Source organism: Labrus mixtus, chromosome 11, assembly GCF_963584025.1.
Source record: "Labrus mixtus chromosome 11, fLabMix1.1, whole genome shotgun sequence".
Lineage (NCBI taxonomy): Eukaryota > Metazoa > Chordata > Actinopteri > Labriformes > Labridae > Labrus > Labrus mixtus.
Genome location: NC_083622.1, coordinates 13,010,594 through 13,034,106, shown reverse-complemented (window position 1 = coordinate 13,034,106; position 23,513 = coordinate 13,010,594). Strand labels below are relative to the sequence as shown.

The following is a 23,513-nucleotide window of genomic DNA, read 5'->3' as shown; positions in this document are numbered from 1 at the left end:
TACCTGACATGGGCCACCAGGGGGCAATAGAGTCCACAATTAAGAACAATAGAATGGCGGTGTTTTACATTGCAGGTGGAAAGGAAATATGTTTGCCATTTATATGAAACCTTCAAATTGTCCACGAATTTAATTTGTTTCTGGAATTGGACATCATAAATACCTGAGCATGCACATCTTATACAGGCTGGGTCCTGTAAGTGGCAAGTCCCCTCCTAATGGGCTGCTGTTTCAGGAGCCGACCAAAGTCAATTTATAGCATCAGCCTCTCCCTCCATCCTACCCTCAAAACACCAGCAGTGGACCTTTGACCCCGAAACCTCCGACTGCAGTCCATTTCCACATAAACATAAAGTCTTACCTTTCATGCCACAAGATTAATACACACATCAACATATTCAACACATACCATACACCCTTCTTAATTCTCTCTTCTCCCTCTCGAGTCCACCTTACAAAAGCACCATCTCTGTCTCTCTTCATTTCCTTCTTGTATCCTTTTTTTTTTTTTTTTAAGTATTTCGTAATGTTTCGTAATGTTTTTTCTGGTTGAAGTCTATGTCAGTTGATGTCTCCGTTTTTTGTTTTTGTCTTTGCTGTCCTCCTACACATTTGCATGATAAAATAAATCAAGTTAATACCTCATCGAACTTATATGCACATTACAAAAGGCAAAAAAGACAACGTTAATGGGGGGGGGAAATAACTTAAAATCAGTTACCCATAAACATTATCTGACAAATAAAAACACAAAAAAAAACGCTTCTTTGTGGACCTTCTGATGTGATTATGGTTGCAACAACTGTTATTCTTCTAGATATAAACTGCATTCTTTTTCTAGATTTATTCATTTATCTTGAAAAGTCAAAAATGGTACAGTGGTTATCCCTGTCGCCTCACATCGAGAAGGTTCCTGGTTCAAATCCCCGTCGGACAGAAGCCTCTCTGTGGAGTTTGCATGTTCTCCCCGTGCATGCGTGTGTGTTCTCTGACTTCCTCCCACAGTCCAAAGAAATGCTCGTTGTGTTAATTGGTGACTCTAAAATTGCCTGCAGGTGTGAATGTGAGTGTAGCTGGTTGTCTGTCTCTACATGTCAGCCCTGTGATTGACTAGCAAACCATCCAGGGTGTACCCCGCCTCTCGCCCTATGGCAGCTGGGATCGCCTCCAGCCCAATCCCAAATGCGAAGAAAATGGATGGATGGACATAAGCAACATGGTCAAAGTGATGACTTCAAATTTCTTAAGGGAAAAGAGATGATACATTTTTAAATCATTTGAAGTAGAAAATAAGCTGCTAACAAGGTTTAAAGGCCAATAATGAATTTTCAGTCCCCCTTTGATTAAATTAAAATTGAATGTCCCTTAGTTTCTTCAGAATAAGGAATTTAACACATAAACCAAAAAATTATCTAAAATAAATAATTAAGCCAACTTTAGCTGCCTCCTACAACATCAATATTACACACACATTTAAAGAAAAAAGTTCCAAGACAACACATTTTAAACACTGAACTTTATTTTTTTCAAAAGGAAGAAAAATCCACATTCTCAGGTAAAGAGTGAGGAGGGGGGGGAGAGAGAGGAGGGGGAAGGGACGGGGAAGGAAAGCGGGACAACGTGAGAAGCGGGAGCCTATAAATACAGCTGCTGGAAGGTTATACAGAAAGATCACTCGAGCCAATAAGCTTTTTCTACAGCGCCAGCAAGAGATTTGACACAGATCTGCTTTTTGTCAGGATTTCCAGAAAGAGTATATCAACAAGGGAAACGTTTGGGCTTTTATCTTTCAGATTCTTCTAGCTTTTGGCCAGCAGCTATAGTTTCAAAGTAAGAAATTAACATTTGGATTAAAAAGAGGGATAAACCATTGCACCCGACAGTTTGAGACGGAGGGGGATTGGTAAATAAAATAAAAATCAAGTGGAAGGGGGCCCGAAGAAGAGCAGCCATCTTGTGAGAGGAAGCTGGAAATCTCATCGATGTGAGCTCAGGAGACGTCTGAAACACATGAAATGATTGAGACAGGAGATGAGTTTCACAGCTGGACAGAAACAATAACATCATCATTCAAACTCTTTATTCATTTATACACTTTACTGGTAGTTTAAGATACTCACAACTAGCAGGCCTGGCTCCGTATCTTCGCATGATCTGGTCTTGTGTGAATTTCACAAAAGATTCATATTGTTCTGGAACGATAAGAAAAGACATTGATGAGGATACAAATTCAAACACTGGACTGTAGTGGGAAAATGACGTGTTCAAAGAGGCAGCGTTGTAGTACTCGAGTCACAGTCCTCCAACTGGAGCCCTGACTTTCAGGACTCGTGACTTGACCGAGTCGTGCACTGATGACTTGGACTCAAGCATTTACTGCATTTGGTCTTGGAAGATGAAGAGGAGGACTTATTTACTGATAAATACTGTGTTAATGTTTTTTAATAAAGCCCTAACGATGAATTCAGTTCGAAGTGAAGTTATATAACTATGGATCAGGTTTTAATGTAATTTAAAATTTGTATTAAAAAATGGGTTGGATGCATGTATTTTTGCGTTTCTTAGACACCTGCAGTGATTCCACGGCAGCAGTCACAATCAGTGTGTCGCCCAAAAAGGGGCGCGGTGCGCATTTATGCACGGTGCACAGAGCTGCAACTTCATAATTTAAATCTGCAGACAAGCTGACAGGTCCATTCAGAATCTAAAGTTAATAAATGAAATGTGTTTTCTACAAAGGTCCCACACAGTTAGTGGAGGTTCACACAGTGGAATAGTTTGGAGTGCAACAGTGGTCATCCTAACACATCCTGATGGCTCAGACTCAGTGCAGGTGTTTCATAAATATTTCTGTCCACACTGTAACACCTGAACAACATGGAAACTGATATATCACTTCTCACACATTATATTAAAGCACAAATGTGGACGGTTGGCCAGTGAAAACCCCCTTCAGTGTGCTCCTGCTCCCTCACTTTCACTTTTTACAAAACGAAACAGTGCGTCTCTGCACTGCCTGTCAGCACCTGTGTCTGATTGGACCTGTTTGTTTGCAATTAGTATTTAGATCTTTGCCTGTCTTGTACTTACTGTCTGATGTACGTCGCTTTGGACAGAAGTGACTGCTAAATGAATTGTAGAGTTGTAGTTAAAAGTTTACATTTTGAGGTTAAAAAGGCAGCTTAGAGTATGAGGGTCAAAACAACAACATACCTTTTGTTGACATAATCTAAGTAAGTGCAGCGATGCCTCAGCTTCTACATTTAATACAATCTTTACTACTCTTGTTCTCTGCCCATTTAAAGTATTTGACTCTTTAAGCACATTAACTCTGTTTGAGGATGGATGCCAGCACTGCAGACGTTATCAGTTACTATACAAGAAGACTCTCATAAGATTCTTTCTTTGGCTGAGTGTTTCTCATTACAGAGACACTTTTACACTTTTAATTTGACAGAAAGCAAGAACCTGCTGGCCAGATGAACAGGGAATGCTGATATCAAAGTCCTGGAGTTTATGGCTTTAATTAATTTGGTTTTATGAAGGGATGGTTATTACCTGCGAGTTTTGTGTTAAGGATCTGTTCGTACTCCTCCCGGATCTTCTCCTCGTGGTCTTTCAGCAGCCTCTCACACAGGTAGCTCACCTGCTTCAGTGTAAACGAGGGCTGGTCCTTCCTTGAGGCACCTGAGGAACACAAAATCAGATCAGTTATGAAAAAAAAAAAAGAAGCTGAATCACTCAGGTCTCTGGTGCACTCAAAGGACAGAAATGTCCTCTTTCCACAAAAGAGTGCTCAACAAAATGCAAATGTACAGCTTTTTTTCCCCCCCTGTCGTCCCTCACCTCTGCCAGCTAACAGGGTCATGCAGCACTAATGTGAGCTCTTTCTGAGACTCCCATGTGTCTCTGTGTCAGTGCTGCAGGAGCCTGCTTTAGCTTACCAAGCAAACTTTGAGGTCTGCTATAAACCGTTTGGGACTAAAGTGTTGGTAAATCACAGGCGAGGGTGGCAGAGCGAGGATGAAGGTTTAATGGCCGACTCAGAGATAGAAAGAGGCCGGGTCAGTAACAGCGCAGTCACTTTGATCTATGAGAGGATACTGATGACAGGGAGATGAGACACAGGGGACTGTGGGCCTGGGGCTTAGATTATAGGCACATCTAAACTGTCGACTATCTATGCAGGACAAATGTGTTGATACAAAAGGACGTGCAAACCTGCAATGTTTGTCAATTTGAATTATACATTGTCATAGTTTGTATGGGCACGTATGTGTAAAGAAAAGATGTCTGAAACAAATCAGCACATCACATTTCAGAGGCCAGTATTCTTAGCTATAGCTGCCCCACGCCAGGGTTAAAGTAAACCACTTAATAATAAATTAATTATATATGTCTTTACTGCCATTGTGAAAATATGAACAAACAAAGGTTATCATTGTTTACACTTGCAGTATGTCTGATGCAAGCACCACAAATTCCCTTGCAATTGTTTTTTTTCTTCTGGTGGCTCAATATTCCATCTTTATGACATGTGGATTTATTAACTTGTTTACAGTGAAGAGATTGCATCTTCTCTTAATTTGTGAGATCTGCACACTATCGCTGCAAATGTAAATTACTCTGTGACACTTTGGCTCTCCATAAAAGTTTGATTTGTAACGCTTTCAGATAAAAACCTAGCATGAGAAAAATTACGGCTTATCAGGAGCGCCATCTGAAACTAATTAATTACACTAAACAGTATTATGACAAAATGATAATATAGTCAAGTTTCAGAAGAATAGGCTGAACTTGTGTTATGATACATCATCTTAACAGGAGAGGCCGGGTGAGAATTCCAGCACGCCAAGCCAAAGGGCTTTTGGTCAGGCCCTGCATAATCAACAACCTTTTCATTCCTGCTGAGGTTGGGAGACTGCGAAGAATGAAAATCTGGAATACAAAAGATATGAATCTGTTTTATTGTGGTTTTGATGTCTGAGGTAGTGGAATATTCAATGTTTGTGACTGATGGGAACAGAGCAGACTTTATTGATCAAATGTGGAGGCAGAAAAAAAAAGAAAGATCTAAACATGCTTTGTTCCTCTGCTCCAAATAGTAGAAAAACTGATTCTACAACAGTCAGATCTAGATAAATGTACCCTGTCCTTACAGAGAGCAAACATGCTAAGCATGTGGTTCATATTGGGGAAAACATCCATAACCTCGCTCCAATGCTGCCATGCTGTTCCCATTAGATCTGTGCATGACCAGAGGACATGGCCTCTGGGGTAAAATATGTAAACAGCCATTCATGTGTGCTTGGCCAACAGTAAATTCTCCTACCTGGTGGGGAGCTGGGGGCGTTGAGGGAGGAGCTGGGGCTGGGGGCATCACTGGAGCTACAGGCCTCGGTCTGGTTGAAGGCCCCCTCCAACTGTCGCCGCCTCTGGATCCGGCTGTACTCCTGACGCAGGTTCTGGAAGATTTGCTCTGCAGGGAGAAAACAGACACAGGAAGAAAGAACGGTTAAAACCAGGACAGAGAACGACAAGAAAACAAAGCAAAATGTATCGTCAAAACACATCTGAATATTGTTTATGTCACTTTGTTTTTTTTTTAAAGTGTCTTATCCAACAAACATAATTTGTTTTGGAAAGTATCACATGCTTACGTATTCATTTCAATAATACAAAGGCCACATTAATCTACCCAGGAGTAGTTTCCTAAGAAGTGTCCTTGTTCACTATTCAATGTGTAAAACAGTGGTTGATGACCGAAATGGAAACAACCAGTATTCTCATTAATGTGCGTTATTAAAAATACTACGCCCACCACAATCACATTCATACAATGTTGAACATTATCCCAACATAACCAGGGACTATTAGAGGAAGGCATAATCAGCAAGCGTTATTAAAACGAAAAACAGCTGTGCCCACATCCTGTGTCGTCTCTCATGACACGACTTAAAAAAAGAAGAGAGAAAAAAAACACACACATTTAAAGAAAGGAAGTGATGGTGTTAAAGACAGAAAGTACCAAACTAGAAGCTATGACGACACAAACACACAGCCGACTTGTTCACATCTTCTGGTCTTGTTGATGTATCAACTACATCCTTTCAAACACTTTCATTTCGTCGGCATCATGCCAAACTACAGCTGGTGACATAGCTTCAATGGCTGTAAAATAAACCTTTTTTTTTTTTTTTACTGGACTGTCACAAAAAGATTCCTAATTCTACAAAGATTTGTTAGGGGGTTGGACTAAAGCATGGTGTTTTATTGGCTTTGCTTCGTAAACTGATCTGTGTAATACAACACTGCCACGCAGATGTTATCAAAACAGGACATTTCTTGTCTGGCTGTATTATTCAGCAGCTTTTAGTCTGACTCGGCACCACTAATGGAGTTAGGTACAGCAATGATAGATCTAATTCACATGATAATCACCCATTTCACACCGTTTTTCTGAAAGATAAAAGAGTAGGTTATAAAGATTACTCAGACTAACATGTATGATGTTAATAGAAGTTTTGTTTTAATGTTGTGGTGATACTGGACCTGAAACTAAGAGTCTTATAAAAGTTACAATGTAAAAAAGATCAATATGATTGGTTTATTATTGTGTATTCTGGGACATGACTATGGATAATTTTCCTGCATTTCAAGCACTAATCTACCAAAGCTGTAAATAAAGACAGAAAGCAAGGCAGATACTGACCTACCAAGTCCACATTTTAAACACTATATGGTGTTTGTATGGTGGGGCAGCACACTGGGCACTTTTAGTTCTTTGCACAATAGAACATTACCTTTACCTGATATTGCCTGTGATAACATAACAGTTTTTTATTTCACCTTAAGTGTGCATGTGCATCTGAGTCAACGCTGACTTCTCCTTTTCATAACCTGTCATTTTCCTCTTCGGCTCATAGAAGAAACACATTTTTGTAAGCAGATGAATCACAAATTTCAAAAATAGCATTAGCCGGAGCTTCAACTTGGAACAAGTATGGATTTCAATGAAATAAAAAAGCTGATGCAGGCAAACTAGGAGCACAGGTATATGGTCAATAAAATGTGTTTACTGCACAGTGGTATCCCTTTGAGATCTTCAATGTCTCCTCGTTAGGAAGAACCCTTTGCTGCCCTGCTGTGCAGTGTCGACACAGCTTAAACACGGGTAACAGCCAACACACATATATCCAATTATAAGGTCAAAGTTCAAACGAGTCCTCGGAAAAACACGAGAAAAACATCATGGCCTCAACCAGTGCTGATAACCTAACGCAGGAGAGGGACTTTATCGTCCTCTTTTCATTCTGTACATATGCCTTCTCTATCTGGGGAGTCGTTCCTATTTATCTTGGGTGGGGAGGGAGCGAGAGGCCATGTTGAAGTCACTTCAGCCTGCTCACCAGTAAGCTTGTTTGTAAAGAAAATCCTGCTTTCCTCATCATCCAGAGCCATTTTAAGAAAGCCGTGTTACATGTGGCCTAGAGCTGGGAAGTAAATCTTTTTGACGAATGAATTTGAATGCACTGTTCTGTTTAAAAATGAAAATCAATCTTAACTTTGACTTGTGGAACAGTACAGGTCTGCTTCTCTGAACTCCCAAAGTTCTTAGTTAGAGGAGCATTCTGCTAAAACAAAGGTAGAATGTCATCATAAAAAAGGAATCAATTCTCCACGGGTGTTTGGATGTGGTTAGATTTCGCCGCATCTGACCTGGAGCAGAGAACTGTCTGCTTCAGGTTTGTATGTAAGGTATCGGGTAGCATCTAAAGCAGAGGCAGACTGAGAAATGTTCAGCTGCACAAAGAGCAGGAGTACAGAACAAAATTTAAAGCATGTAAGTGGGAAGCTGCACTTATCAATATCTTATATGACGTGAAAAATCAAAAAAAAAGAATGTTCAGTCAGCCTAATCCTAACCTCTGTTTAGCCATGACTGGGCTGTTCACTCATGATAAGGTCACGGCCTACGTCACTTCAGAAACTGAAATCCACACAAAGAGGCTGAAACATGGATTGAAACTATTCCTTTCCAACCATTTTTCAAGATTTTAATGGTCAATTACATTATTTATCAATTCATAACAAAAACTCCCAGGTTTCAGTCACTCTAGAGTGGAAATTTGCTGTTGTGATGTACTTCAAATATATTTGGTATTTGTAATGTAGGAAGGACAACAACCAATTGGAAAATGTCAACTTCCTTTTCTCGGAATGTGCAGTGGCCATTTTACGCTTTATTCCAACTTTATACATACCGTACTGCACACCAAACTACAATAATTAGTATAGCACTTTAAGCCTCAACTACATACACCAATATTTAAATGACCGTGTGTTGAGAGAAGATTTTTATAATAAATTGAGAAACAAGCTAAGTTTCTTGTGTCTTATAAAAAGTAGATTGTCTTAGCCATGGTCCTAAATAAGTGAATTGATAGGGCAGCATTTTAGACAAAGCTCAAACAACACCGGTATATTTGATGTGTGATCCCAATATTTAATTATCATAACGTCAAAGAGATTACAACAGGTTCAAGTTCATTTTGATAAACATATTAACCAGCAGGACTGAGTACTTTTTCACTGCAAGTAGGCCCATGATAACAGTGTACATCTCTTAGATCAGAGAGTTTTAACAAAGAGCAGCACAGTGTCAGGGCCCTGTCTCTCTCACTGTGCCTCCAAAACATCCCTATGACAAAATCCAGCAACTGTCAAACAGCCAGACTGGGACAAGGACTCAGGGCAGGGACTGTCCAACCACACACCAGCTGAAACACACATTTTTGAATTAGGCTAGATCCCAGTAGACAGAAGTCCTTCCGTTTTCCCTTGTTGATTATTCCAATCTTGGAGTTTTGAATATTAGTTTTTAGGTGCGTGTGTGTGTGTGTGCAGGAGACCCAGTGTCTGTCTTCACCACCATTTTGTGTTCTTGGTTATTTTCTTTGTAGGGCTGGGGTGGGGTAGCAGCTCAACCAACCTCAGTTACCTATTTCCTGGGGGGAAACCTGTAGTAGACACAGGAAGTCAACATGATGGTTGAACGAACAGACAGAGCAGAAGAGAGCAAAGTACTGTCTCTAGAGAGAACTGAAAGAAAAACTAACTTTACCTGGTGCTACAACTACTTTGGTGCAATCCCATCATGTAGTGTTTCTGTATAAACTTACAGTTTAACATTTTAAAAGTATCAAAGACGTGCAAGTGCATTCAGAACCAAAACAACAAAACAAGTCAACGACAAACAAGTTCAATTCTAAATCAAGGTATTGGAAAAAAATGTTGACATTTATGTTGGACAGTAAATGTGACAGACGAGTGAAAACCCTCTCCTGCTGCCCATCACTTCCAGCTCTGCCAACTACAAGTGGCTCAACTGTGGGTGTTGCTTGGCAACAATGACCCCTGCCACAAATAGGCCAAGCAATCAATCACAGAGACTTCCGGGAGCCAGGGGGAAACAGTGGAGAAAGCCTTGGCTAAAAGGCTTAAGCACAGGCAGAATAGTGAATACGAAAGGGAGATTGGCTGGATAGATTGGACATGGTGGTGCAGAGAAAACAACGCTGAGTCATTACATTTCACCCTCCACTGATTGTGGGGGGGGGGGGGGGGGGGGGGTTGGTGGGTTTCACATGTTCAAACTGCCAGGAAGTAGTCAGTGATTTATTATGGGTATGTTCAAGTTTTGCATTATGTGCAAGTTCAACATTGGACATTGCAGATCCAGACCACTTGTGGACACCTGATGAGTCTTTTGTTGAATCAAACAAGCCACTTTCATTTTTTAACCATGTGGACTTTTTAACTGTGGCTTAAGTTTACTATCAACTATTGGCGCCTGTGGAATCAGTGCCACCAAAAAAATCAGTACATGATCCTAAACCACTGAGTCCAATTCATTGATAATACAGTTCATGTCCTGCTATAGATCATGCATAATGTGCAACTTTACTGTAATACTGTATCTGTGAACTGTCTACAAATTAAGCAAAATAAGACAACTGATTTGAGCATCAAGCAGTGCAGTATTCAAATATCGTAAAAGAAAGCGCACTTGAACAGTGTACTGGCAGAAGTAAGTTGGTCTTATACGTCTCAATAGTGGCATGTGATTCCATTTTTTTTCACATTCTAAATTCATTACTTTTCTGTCAACAAGCCTGGCAAACGCCTCATCTGTCAACCAGGAGAACATTATCGAAATACCAGCCCAGACTGGCATCACAAAAAAAGATTGATTGATCCTATTTATATTATGAAATAACCCAAATATGCCTGGGCAGTGGACACTGTAGGATCCCTGTGTCTTTCCTGCACATACAAATTTGCTCAACATTAGCAAACCCGACTAGCTGGAAAACCTGTGTGGGTAGAGATGGGTGGGAGGGATGACAGCTGACCTTTCGCTAAATACAAAACTGCTTTCACTTGGCAAACCACAGAAGAAGGGCAGGCTTGCAGCACTAGTCCCATGAGGGGCCTCTTACTGGCTGAAGGTGAGTATAATACCTGGTATCTGGGCCTCATGTCTGCAGCAGACAAATGTGCATTACTTGCAGATTTACTTGCAGCTGCTGTGCAGTAATTCAACGAGACAGACAGACTCCTGAAGAAATGGAATGTAGAGGAGGCGTTTCGATTTTTAACAAAGTTTACGGTAAACCAGACTAGATCCTATTTATACATTTTCTGTATTAACATATATATGTAGCTGAGCTATAAACGCTATTCTGCAAGGATACATATTAAGCAATCTAATACACTCATTTGGTGTGAGCAAAAACAGGGACAATCAAGTCTTAACCTTTAGGAAAACGTAAATGCAAGGAACTTCCCTTAGCCTTCTGAGAAACAATGTGCTCCTTAAATCACTGCTGAATGTTGGCTTAAGTAGAACACAGACCTCATCAGAGCGTGAAGTATCACACACTGTTCATCAGAGGCAGACATAAGACATTTCACAGGATGCCAGCTGTGACGCCATCTCCATCAACATGTACATCTGTGTGTGCATTTGTGTGCACACTGTGCCTGACCCTCTATAGGAGCCATGAAGTATTTTTTTGCACACAAAAAAACCGGAACAGCCGTCTGACTTTATAAAGTGCAGTATGTGTTAAAAAAAAAAAAAGGGCTGCCATCATTCTGCCCAATATAGTGACTGGCACATACATTAAGCTTTACTGGATCACAGTTGAGGCATCTAGGTAATTATCTAGGGGGTACTAATGCACCCAACACCCGTCCATCGCTCACAGAGGCGCTGTCCAAGCCAAAAGGGAGAGAAACAGAATACAGACATAAAGGAAATGAACAATGCCCTGCAGGCCTGAAGAGGAAAAGAAATGGCTGTGGTACATAGTGGTAACCCCCACCTCAATGCAAGACAATTGTGGGCACTAAAGCTAAAAGGAGCATTGCCCAGGCAGCTCCTAATTAACAACCTGCCATGATGTGCATGCTGCTCTGAAGCCATTTGTCTTTACAGTAGAGCCTTAAAGTCTTTGATTTGGCACCCAGGTGTTAACGTATGAGCATGTCCTTTCATGTAATCACAAATAGTGTTTCTTTGCACACAGTAGCATACCCAAAAAAAAAAACGCAGTAATAATCCGTTCATCCGCAGGGAAAGCTGAAGATGAGGTTAATTAAAATGCTTAATCGCAGTTCTACTATGCTAGAAATAGTGTAATTTATCTATATCGATAACTGTGAGCATGAGATTAAATCTAAAACAGTAACTGTGAGTTTACCAAACCAACCATGCAACAATACAATGAGCTAGCAAAATGCTACTGACAAATATCTACACAGAAACTTTAACTTTTTTTCAAAAAAACTGTGTATTTGTTATGATTTCTTTAAAAAAAAAGAAAAAAGGAAAAAAACATTGTCGGTAACTTAGCGACGACATTCTCTTTCGTGGAGTTAGCTTAGCCACGCTAGCATTACCGTTTAGCCTCCAACCCCCATTCTTGATTCTCCCAACTAGCTAGCTATCCACTCCACCCAAACCCCCTCCCCCATGACACCCACCCTGAAACGCAGGAAGAAAAAAAAAAAACGTCAACTATGGTTTAATTTCATACCTGGTGTGAGCCTGTGTTCGCCTCCTATCGCCGGGGGAGACATCGAGTGCGTTGGGCTGTCGACTGGGGGACGGAGGTTGCATCTCTGCGGGGACGGAGTGCTGGGAGTCCCCGGTAGTGGAGTGCACCTTCTCCGCTTGGGAGACTGGGGACTGAGGAGGGCCTCAAACTCCATCGACCGCTTTAACGTAGCTCCACAAGCCATGTTGGCTAAAGGGGAAAAAGTGAGATTGAGGGGAAACACGACCCACACACAAAAAAGACTATAGGGGGTGAGCTCCGGTGGTTGTTACGTTCACCGTTCCCGTAATTTCTTGAGCCTTTCTTCGTCTCCACAACAACGGATCTTCTTCTCTGAGTAGGAAGCCAAATGCCGAGCCTGCCTGCTGAATTTTTAAAACGTCACAATGGACGGTTCCACTATTTGAGCTCACAGAGGGGGGGCTCAAATAATTACAACATTTTTCTTTGTATATCTCAGAGTTTGAATCATAAATTGTAATAAACATTTACTGTGTACACCAATAATATACATATTTAAAGAATACAAATGGATATTTGTAGATACTTAGCCATTTTTTTTTTACCGTTACGATTTCCGGATTCGTAACCCTACACTTGTCGTTGATTGCTTTCCGATGAACTCAAATTGAAGGTTCACGAGACGTCTGGCAGCAGTGGTGGTCAGGTAAAAAAAAAAAAAGGAGATTAAAAATGAAATCCAGAGTCACAATCTCCTTCAGTGGGAATCATATTTAACAGATGTCTGGAAACAGCAAAACAGCATACCAGTTTCTTTCACGTTGACTTGGCAGATTAAACCTAAACTTTGTATATCATTGATGGACACGTCTACATGCCTTTGTGCCTGAATGGTGATAATGACCTGATATTAGACATATGGCTTCTTAGAGAGCTTGACCAAACTATACACTGATTCTGTTGACAAGAATTGTACAACTTTGAATTCACTTGATAACGTTTTTTAGGTAGAGGCTATAGAGCACTTTCTGGTGCTTTCTTGCTGTTTTTTCAGCTTCATGTCCGTCCTCTATTATAATTGTGCTTATTTATTCCTTTATTAATTTGTCCATGCTAATGCATATTTACTTATCCCAGACGTTTTATGGGGCTCCCATGACTGTTTACACATTATGACAGATGAGCAAGATTCACTTTGGAATTTACTCTAAATAATCATGTAAAAAGTCAACACACAGAAATGGTCAAGTATTTTCTTTAATCAGTGGATACAGTGATTTCAATGTGTTCCTATCCAATGATCTAAGATCACTAAGCATCATAGGACTTGTGTGATTCTCTATTTTGATACCGTATAGGCTTATATGACTCTAATTCCTTTTTTAGTCTGTGCTTTAACTGCAGCTGCTTGCTGTCACAATTTCAAAGAATGTTCCAGGGCCTGTGTTCGTTCTCCTCCTTGCATCATTTGTCCCATCTACTTCTGCACACACTGCTTGGATTCATGCGGTGAACACATAGGGGGAACATTGTGTGACGCCTCCCCGTGCATGGAGCTTTTGTGGAGTCCTGGCATTCATGTGCAGATAGAATAGGGATCTCACAGTGTCCTCTGTGTTCATGCACACGCAGAGACAAATATACTTTGAACATGAACAAGTAGGAAAAACAATAAATCTACCTTTCTACTATGACACGACCCACAAAAGTTATGTCAGCAGTTCAGTTCACAGGACGGGGTTTGTCATAGGAGTGAGAGAGCTAAAGTGCTTTCATGGGGGCAGAGAGGTCAAAGGTTAGGGGTTGGCTGGTCACTTGACATTATGTCACTTTAAAAAGAGGGTCCCGCTGGACTTTTTGCATGGCTTAGAATAATACAGATGAGAAGCTGTATCTCCATTTAAGTATGTAACCTGTGTATAGTTCTTCCAGAATATTGATATCACACTATAATTATTTTCCTTTTTTTTTTTTACAAATAAATAATTGTGTCATTAAGACAAAACTAATTATAGGATAAAGGGATGTTCTGATATAATTTATTTATTCGCAATACCAATTCCGATACAAAGTCTATTCCTAGTGGGTTAAGGGATTTAAAAAAATCATAGGCCTACATACAATCACTGAAAAAAACACTGCTATCGCTGACATATGGCTATAGCTTTGACTAACTTTACATCCTCAGCACCAAACTTTTGTTCTTTGTTACTGTAATATCATTTTTTCCCCCAGGATTATTATTTTTACTCATGCCTTTTTTTTGGCTAGGAAAGCTATAGTCGGCAGGAAACGTGGGGACAGAGAGTGGGGGGTGACACGCACCAAACAGCGTCACCTTTTGGATTCGGAAACGGCAGCCAAGGCAACGAGATCTGTAACCGCTGTATGGGGCGCCTTACCTAACGACTGAGCTATTCCAGAGTCCTGGTTATATGATCATTTACCTGAAATGTGTTGATTTTAGGGGCTTCTTGGTGGTTCACTGAGTGGTATATGACCAGCTAATCTGTGATCAATACTATACTGATATCATAACAAGGCTACTGAAGTAAATGTTTCATCCTTACAAGCTGTCTTTTTGGTGCATTTGTAATTGCAAACAAACACGTTCCAACATTGTTTAGATTTTTGCTTCCCTTGTACGTTAGTAATGTTGTTAAATTTGATGATTTTGATCTCAGTAGCTTCTACTACATTTGTACATATCAAAAGGCAAGCCAGTATTTTCCAGCTTTCCAGTATTTTTTATTGTAGATCTTATGTGATGTTTTAGATGATGTCTGTCTTATCACCTCACACACCTATCTATCTGTACAGGAAGTCATTTTGTGTTGTCCAGTTGCTGATTGTTTACCATCTCTGAGATCGAGCTAAATCTGGTAGATCTGTTCCTGGGTGTCCCGTCCTCAGTGCAGACAGTACAGTTGTTGTCTTCTGCAGAGGCTAATCCTGGGGTTAGGTTGTCTGATGACTTTTTACACCTCCCGATCTCATACAGCCTCTGTAGCAACTGCAGTAAAGCAACTCTTAGCTCTCGACAGCGCAGTGCATACAGCAGTGGGTTGACTGCAGAGTTGACCAGGCAGAGGGTGCCGCAGAAAGCGAAGGCCCGCTGTTGGGTGTGGGTGAGGGGCACGAAGACATCAGCTAACATAAAGGAGAGCGCAGGAAGCCAGCAGCCCACAAGGATGAGGAGAATTAGGCCAAAGGTCCGTGCTAACCGAATATCCATCCTCATGCGGGCGTGGCCAGTCGCTGCTGCTACCTGGATGTTGGTCATGGAGGACTCATGGCGGTGTGCAGTCCACAGGATGAGAGCATAAGCCCCCAAAATAAGAACCAGGAGCACCAGGATGAAGCTGGTCCAGCAGGCCAGATAGCCCTGGTCGATGTAGGGAAAGAGGTGTGAGCATGGTGGCGAAAGCTCTGTGGGACACCTCCATCCCATCAGAGGCAGGAAGGACATGAAGATGGTGGCGCTCCAGAGGACCAGCAGGCTCCGCACCGCTCGCCGGCGGGTCACCAGCACCTTATAGCTAGAGGCCTGGTGGATACAGAGGTATCGGTCCAGAGCAGTCAGAAGAAGACTTCCCACAGAGCTGCTGAAGGCCATAGTGACTCCACCTAGTTTAAAGAGGTAGGCGGTGGGGCCATCACTGTGGCGGAAGAGATGGAAGTCCAGGAAGCTGGTGGTGAAGAAGCAGCTGGCGAAGACGTCTGCCAGAGCGAGGCTGGCGATGAAAATAAATGAAGGCCGCTGTCGCAGGGTGGCTGTGGCTGCGATCACGACCAACACCAGAGCATTTTCCAACAGGGTGATAGGACCCGCTAGGAAACAGATGGAGCCAATGGCTGTTTTCTCCGCCTGCATGAGGACCATGTAGCACTCCAGATTCTCACAAGACGTGTTATCTGAGAGAAAAACAGGCATTTACAGTATGTACATATCAGTACAGGTTTTGGTGGCCAATAGTCAAGCCTAAATTTCTGTTACAAAAACAATCTAATTTTTTAATGAAATACAAATATTTTGCAGGACAGTGATATAATTCAGGCTGTATACCTGATAGTGATGAGGTGTTCCCTTTGGCGTCTGTGGGTCCTAAAGATGCGTGCCCCTCCCATTTATCCATTGTAACTGCTACTGTTTGCGCAAATGCCACTGTAGATTTAATTTAGGATATGAAGTTAGTAATTTAAATGCTTGAAAATTACCTTTGGAGTATTACAAATGATGAATGTTTATGTAGAAAATAACATAAAATTTAAATAAGTTTAACTTATTTAAACCTTTGAGTCACAGTATCTTGCATTTTACCTGTATAACCTTGATTCACTGGCACATACACATAATCAAAACAAGGCTTAAAGTCAACCTTAAAGAGGACATATTATAACATATAATAAACATCTGTGCTGTGCTTTGGTCAAAATATAACATGAATCAAGCACCAGAGGAGGTTTGTGACGCTGTATAAACCAGTTCTTTCAGAACGCTCCGTTTTGGTGTGTGTGTCTCTTTAAATGCAATGAGCCCCTCCTGAGTTTTCCCGGTAGACATCACTCCTTCGCTAGCGAGAATAAATAAAGCAGACTTGTGCAAAAGTTTTCTTCTAGGCTGGGGGTGGAGTCCATGGGTGGAGATATCAGGGGAGGGGATTGTATTTACCAGAATCCCACTGTGACGTCACAATGAGAGCAAATTTGAAACAGAGCATTTTCCTCTGTGTTTTAAGACTTATGCAGACCACAAACAAATGATCGGAGGGGTTTATTTTACATTTTGAGGGTCAGTAGACACTCAGGTTAAACAAGTATATGTCCAGAAACACAGTAAAAGTGGATTTTTCATAATATGTCCCCTTTAAGTGAATGGTGGATGAAATATGTAATCAAAATGAAGTTCTGTGTTTAATTAAGGGATGGGCATTTTCAGTCATTTTAATATTGGAGAATATTGAACTTTTATTGTAAATGTACTGCATCTTTACATTTCTCCAGCTTACATTGATGTATGACAAAAAAAAAATCCATGTACAAAACAAACAAATATATATAGATACATGTTAGAGAGTTACACAGTTTGTGAGATAATGTTACATCAGTGTGTTAATATGTAATGACTTGTTTGATAACAAAGCTTCAACTTGAGTTGTTTTTTTGTTTTTTTTACATTAAGTGGAGGACAGAGCCAACTTCCTGTGGAGAAACACATAAAACACAAAAAGGTGATCTCTCTTTGTCAATATTGAACCTGGAGCTTAAAGTGAACATTAACATTTGTGAGTCAAGACAGAAAGTCATTTAGAGGTCACAGCAAACAGACAATGATCATTACAGTATTTGCTGATGATGCTCATAATGAAGTGACAGTTACAAGGAACCTGCGGACAGAAAACGATAAACCAATCCGTACTCCAGGAACTAGGACCCAATGTTTTATCCTACAGCTCTTTTTATTTTTTTTCTCAACAAACATTTATTACCACTAGAGTAATAGTTATATTACAGGTAGCATGATTCCTAAATTCCTTTGATTTCATTTACATTACGATGTAATCCATACGCTGTAGTTTTAGCTGAAACACAATAACTGTTTGACCAGAGCTTTTTGAACATGAATGTCAGGTTGTGTTGAAGCCAGAAACTGGTGCCTTACATGTTAAGATGAACGGGTTATGATTGAATAGACTGTATTATTCTGCAGTATCATATGGAAGATAGATGTGATTTGGTTGACCAACAGGGGACCCCATGTACAGCCTGTGCGCCCCGTCATGCTGGGCGAACCTGAGGAGGCTACAGGCGAGGCGCGTTGTTCACTCACAGTGAAGTGACAGTACACAAACTTCAAGTCATTTTCAGTGTGCACGGATTATTGATTTATTTGTTCATATGTGATTTGGTTTTCTTTAATTTTATGAATCTTATTTTATAAAGACCACACCAATATTTGAATAAAACTTTTATTGTATTCAGAACAATGGGATCTGTATCACGTCAACAATATTTATAAGACTTGTCCAACACTATATTCTATGATTGCATATATATAATAATGGGCACATGAGAGAGTACCTTTATGATTTACAAGAGATTCACAGATCCACTTTTTTCCAGATCCAGTCAGATTTTGTAACATATGTACAGATACCGATACTCTGATATTTTACTTATCATAACTAATAGTATTATTGTTGTTGTTGGTGTATTATGTGTAAGGCCGCACAAAGCTGTAGTAAACCTGGCATTGCGTTGCATTATACTGGCTTCGCATACGAACAGGAAGCAGCAACACCGGTCAGGTTTTTCTAAGAATTGTACTTCTGATCATATAGCAGGTGCTGCTCCATCTTGTCTGAACGTCGTCATGGAGACGATTTGTGGACACTTTACAGTTCAGTCTGAATGTCTTCAAAGTGAGACTGTGCGAGTTGAGAATGTATAAAGTACACAATGATCTTTCTTGATCTGTGACTAGATCGGCGCGGTCAGTCCGATATCCGATATGTAATTTATGTCAATATGGGACCTGATACCGATATTAGATCGGCTCTGTCCCATCTCTGAATATGAATGGAACATCTAGAGATATAGCCTGAAGAAAATTAAATGGTGCTGTTGTCTTTTTTCCAGTGAAACTTGAACTATTGTCTTTAACACTTCTTATTTGCTTTTAATTAACTTTGAATAAGTATTTCATTCACATTTCATTGACTTTTGCAGTCACTTAACTTTGTGTGCATTCCATTGCCATGTTGGCCTATCATCATATTAAACAGAATTGAGACTGCCCCCTACTGGAACTACAGGCGACTGCAGTTTTGACAAAACATCAAATCTGTGTGTGAAGGTCACTACAGAGATGAACAATCTATTTTAAACAATCTCTGTTGATTGAATCACCTGTAAGCAATCAATAGATTAAACTCAGTGTGATGAGAAAGGATTTGATTGAAGTAAATAACGCTGTGATGAAGGGGAGTGGCCACTTATTATAACTGCTTAAATACAAACAAATACTATATTTTACGAGCAGAATGCATGACATAAGTGTATAACGGTACATTGAGGACTTTTAAAAAAAATTATTTCAGCTGGAATACATTGTGTCAATCAATTCAAATAGTAAAACTTTATCAAGGAATGTAGAAGGCTTATATAGGACATAGTGTGAGTGATTACAATCCTCATGAGTGCACTTGAGGGAACATTTTCGCTCATTCAGGTCACTTTGCCCTTCACTCCCTTTATTCTCTTTCCACTGTTTGCTTTTTCAGTCTTTCCATCACAAATATGACACCACCTTATGAAATATAAAATATATATATTATATATACGAACAGAAGAAAATTGCTTTACAGTAAGCCACCTCTTGACTCGAGGGACAATATTTCTCAATCTAACTGTGGGCCATATGGGCACATGCATGGTGGATATTACAGCACCTCAGGCTTCTTCTCCCTCGTGGTAAAAAAAAAAAAAAATGAAGCTTGATTGACAGAGCAGAAAGCTGTGTTTTGACTCTAAAGCAAGAGTCACTCTCATAAAAAAAGGATTGTCTTTTCAATAAATCAGAAGTATCACCAACAAAGGCTATAGAGATACAAAATATACAGTATATGAAGATGATGTCTGGTTTAGTCACATCATGCCATTGAAATATGATGTGGCAATAATCTCTTGAGCCACTATTGCACTATCACGTCCTTGTTGCAAAATTGTCTTTAGCACGTTTAGCTAGAAGAGCACAAAAAGACCACATAAAGCTTCTTAAAACAATCCAAATCAATGAATAAAAAAAGATACCAGTATGCATATAAATAAAGAAACACTGACTTTTAAAAGTCAGCCACTGTATTTTAAATCTAAAATGAAATCACTTTTGAAGTCTTACCTTTTTCTCTTCTGCTGGTTTTTCTTGTTATTTCCTCTCTCAGAAGCAGAAACGACCACAGAAAGACCGCACAGACCTTTGCAGACAAGACTGTAGGCAAAGTGCGCCTGTGAGGGAAGAAGATAAGGGGGGAGTGAGAGAGAGAGAGAGAGAGAGAGAGAGAGAGAGAGAGAGAGAAACCAAGGGAGACGATAAAAGAGCACAAATGATGTCGTTTTAATTACAGCTGGCAGTCTGTGATGAAACTAAAGTCATAGCAGTAGAGTTCATTTGATGAAATGATGATAAACAATAGAAGTTAAATTAAATATGAACATACCATAGAAACATAGAGTAACAGAGTTTAGGGATTGTGCACTCTTGTGTCCAACCTAAGTGATGTTTTCAGTGTCAGGGTGGTACTCGGAGGAGCAGAGTACTGGGTGTTAGAGGTTAGGTGTGAAAAATGATGTCAATAAAAAAAGGGATGAAAAACACTCTAAATGCCCTTCATGTGAAAACCAACCTTCACAGTCACAAGTTATTCTGATGATCTCTTTCTCCATAATTGTTGGAGTCTCTCTGATGCATTAATAACCTTGTAGGTGTACCTCAGTGCCGTGATCATTTTTGAAACTCCGAGGTCAAAAAAATACACTAATGCAGGGCACCAGATAGCCTAGTGGTTATGAAGTGCGCCCCATGTACAGTCCTCATGTCCTCATCGCAGCAGCCGTGGGTTCAAATCCAGCCTGGCACTTTGCTGCGTGCTCTACTTCCAATGTTTCCTCTCTTTCTTCAGCTGTCCTATCAAATAAAGACAATAACCGTCCAATAATATAACTTAAAAAATAATCTCATGCTGGAATAATGAACCTCCTCTGGTGTGTTTTTCTCACGCTAAAACTGCCCCGCCATTCATTTTTATTATTTTTCTGTTTGTGTGACAGCTGTGTTTCCTTCCCCCTCTAATTATTCTCCACTCATCTTCATTTGACAGCGCATCAGACAGACTCACAGGACTTCCTCGTAGAATTATATAATTTATGCTATTTCAAGAACTAATTAATCATAGGATTACACGAAAACATAAACTGCTTCATGCTGAGAGACAATACTGTCAACTTTTCTCATTTAAGGGTTAAAAGTGTTTGCATTATAAATTAAGACAATAGAATGAAATAGTTTAATTTGTGTTGTTATGAAGAGTTATTTAATCATAAAGGGCTTTCCCTTTATCAGGTTTCTACGATCATGCACTGATATCAGTCTCTCTGTTGAGCCTATTCACTTTAAATGTTAGAATAAGAAGTAACATCTTAGTTAGTCTTTCATTGTGTTGCAAATTCAGAAGATTTGATTCTTCAATATTACATACAGACTGCTGACCACTGAGGAAACAGATAATGAAGGGGTGGCTCTGGGTGTAATTTGGCTTGCAGGACAACAGGGGGCAATGCTAAGCAACCGTACACTAATGTGCTGTGAACGTCATAATAAAAAAAGATAGTTGATTCTTCATCTTCAATCATTAATTTCCTCTGCAAATACAAAACTGAACTCTAAAAGCAGTTCCATCATCGAATAAGGCCGTTTAATTTGGCTCACATCCCTCTGGTGAAAATAAAAAGTACATCATTAGTTTGATGACAAATTAATCATAAAATGTCACATACCTGCGGCATTCTGAAATGAACTAGCAACCTATTTATGCCTGTCACTTTACAGAAAAGTATGCTAAATAGAACAGAAACTGGGACTCATACATGTAATCTATCAAAAGTCAAGACAACACTGTATGTCTTTAGAAAACAATTTCTTGTGCAAGTTTTACGTAAATTGATGAGGATTTGGAGTAAAACTAAATAAAAGCAAAATAATAAATATGAGAGTGACATGGTGCAGTGGTTATGTCGTCTCCTCCTGTGGCCTGATGCACTCAGCAGGCCAGAAGGCAGGAAATGTGATTACAGCGGGCAGAACAGCTCCAATAAGATTTCTTTTCAGTCACTGCCTGACCAGGTGCATCACATCAGAACAGACAACAGGACAGAATAAAGCCGGAAATGTTCAATTATTAGATGGATTACATCATCCTGTTACACAACACCCCCACTCCCCCCTCCTTTAAAAAAAAAAGAAAGAAATCAGACAGAAACATGATATGGCTCGCTGTGCTTTTTCAGATGGATTCAGGCTGAATCCATTAATCAAATTTCCTCCTCTCATTTCCAGATCAGCAGACCTTCAGACAGCAGTATCAGATCAGCCATGTGAAAAGACCAAGAACAAATTAACAGTAAAAATCCAATTAGTCCACGCTAATGCTCATTGTTTTAATAATGCTTAATTATTTCCCCTCTTTCTTGGACCAGTGTAATACAATTGTAAATTAATAATAAATGGTTTAATTATTCATTAGAAAAAATAAACAGTGAATTGAAAACTTAAGTAATAATAATAATAATAATAATAAAGTTTATTTATAAGCACTTATCAAAACCAATTTCACAAAGTGCTTTTTAAAATGTAAAAAATCTCAACAGTAAAATACACAACAATACAATCTTAAACCATGAAAATAAAAACAACAATGTAGCGTAAAACAAATAAGACCAAGATTGAATACAGTTGACAGGCAAATAAATCAAGCAAATAAAACATCATGGACAGGGAGAGCAGATAGCCTAGCGTTTATGTTGCGGGTCTCATGTACAGAGGCTTTAGTCCTCGTCTCAGCGGCTCTGTGTTCAAATCCGTTCTCGGCCCTTTTCTGCACGGCATCCCACACTCTCTTCTACCAACATTTCCTGCCTCTCTTCAGCCGTCCTATAAAGGCAAAAAGGCAGAAGAAATTAACTTTGAAAACATACAAACAAAAAAAATCATCATGGATAAAACAAGGACTACAAGAAGGCCTTTTGATAAAAATAAGTTTTAAAAAGTGATCTTAAAGAAGATACTGATGTAGCTAGTCTGAGACCCTCAGGCAGGTCTTTAGCCGAGGAGCTTTAATCTTTACTTTTTAAGTTTGAGGTGTGAACAGTGAGGAGGTTCCTGCCTCAGGAACTTAGCTGGTAAGGGGACAGCAGTTCCAATATATATTATGGCACCAAACCGTGAAGTGTTTTAAAAGTAAGAGGTAAAACCTTAACATTTTCAGTTTCCAATTGTTTTCCAGTTTTTGATTGGAAATATTTATAATGCACTGTATTTTATGAGAGTTGCTCTTAGACAACGCTTTAAGTTTTTCAATAAGTCAATAGGACTTTATCTGAGAGTACAGAACTGTGTATGCAAGTTTATCTTGAAGCATTCGAAAGGACTAGAAGTGCCTCGTGTTGTTAAAGGTTCAGGGCATGTTGATGTTTCCATAAAGTCATTTATGATAAGAGTGTTAGATAAACACCATGGTGTTTATCAGGCATCTTGGCTCCTGAAAAACTAAATTTTGATTTAATGGTTAAATAACACAAACAGCCTGTAACAAGTTCTGTTTGTGTTTACTAACTGAGTTGTGTTAAAGGAGCAATATGTAAGACATCTAC

General features: G+C 39.8%; 2 protein-coding genes across 2 annotated transcripts; both read right to left on the bottom strand.

The window, feature by feature from the left end:
- Nucleotides 1-1,499: 1,499 nt before the first annotated feature.
- Nucleotides 1,500-12,393, bottom strand: akirin1 (akirin 1). Its single transcript, XM_061050130.1, has 5 exons — nucleotides 12,105-12,393; nucleotides 5,333-5,479; nucleotides 3,559-3,687; nucleotides 2,121-2,192; nucleotides 1,500-2,001 (listed from the first exon to the last, which is right to left on the bottom strand). The coding sequence occupies exons 1-5, from the start codon at nucleotides 12,307-12,309 to the stop codon at nucleotides 1,991-1,993; spliced, it is 564 nt and encodes a 187-aa protein (XP_060906113.1). The 5' UTR covers nucleotides 12,310-12,393; the 3' UTR covers nucleotides 1,500-1,990.
- Nucleotides 12,394-13,325: 932 nt separating this feature from the next.
- Nucleotides 13,326-16,899, bottom strand: cnr2 (cannabinoid receptor 2). The gene is made up of 2 exons (XM_061050129.1): nucleotides 16,153-16,899; nucleotides 13,326-16,001 (listed from the first exon to the last, which is right to left on the bottom strand). The coding sequence occupies exons 1-2, from the start codon at nucleotides 16,220-16,222 to the stop codon at nucleotides 14,911-14,913; spliced, it is 1,161 nt and encodes a 386-aa protein (XP_060906112.1). The 5' UTR covers nucleotides 16,223-16,899; the 3' UTR covers nucleotides 13,326-14,910.
- Nucleotides 16,900-23,513: the final 6,614 nt, after the last annotated feature.

What these genes read in the sequence shown, in the direction of transcription:
- akirin1 (XM_061050130.1), bottom strand. Translation starts at nt 12,309, where the DNA reads ATGGCTTGTGGAGCTACGTTAAAGCGGTCGATGGAGTTTGAGGCCCTC. An exon ending in CGAACACAGGCTCACACCAG is followed by an intron (nt 5,480 to 12,104) that starts GTATGAAATTAA and finishes TTCTCCCTGCAG; the next exon opens with AGCAAATCTTCCAGAACCTG. An exon ending in CGCCCCCAGCTCCCCACCAG is followed by an intron (nt 3,688 to 5,332) that starts GTAGGAGAATTT and finishes TGTGTTCCTCAG; the next exon opens with GTGCCTCAAGGAAGGACCAG.
- cnr2 (XM_061050129.1), bottom strand. Translation starts at nt 16,222, where the DNA reads ATGGATAAATGGGAGGGGCACGCATCTTTAGGACCCACAGACGCCAAA. An exon ending in GAACACCTCATCACTATCAG is followed by an intron (nt 16,002 to 16,152) that starts GTATACAGCCTG and finishes TTTTTCTCTCAG; the next exon opens with ATAACACGTCTTGTGAGAAT.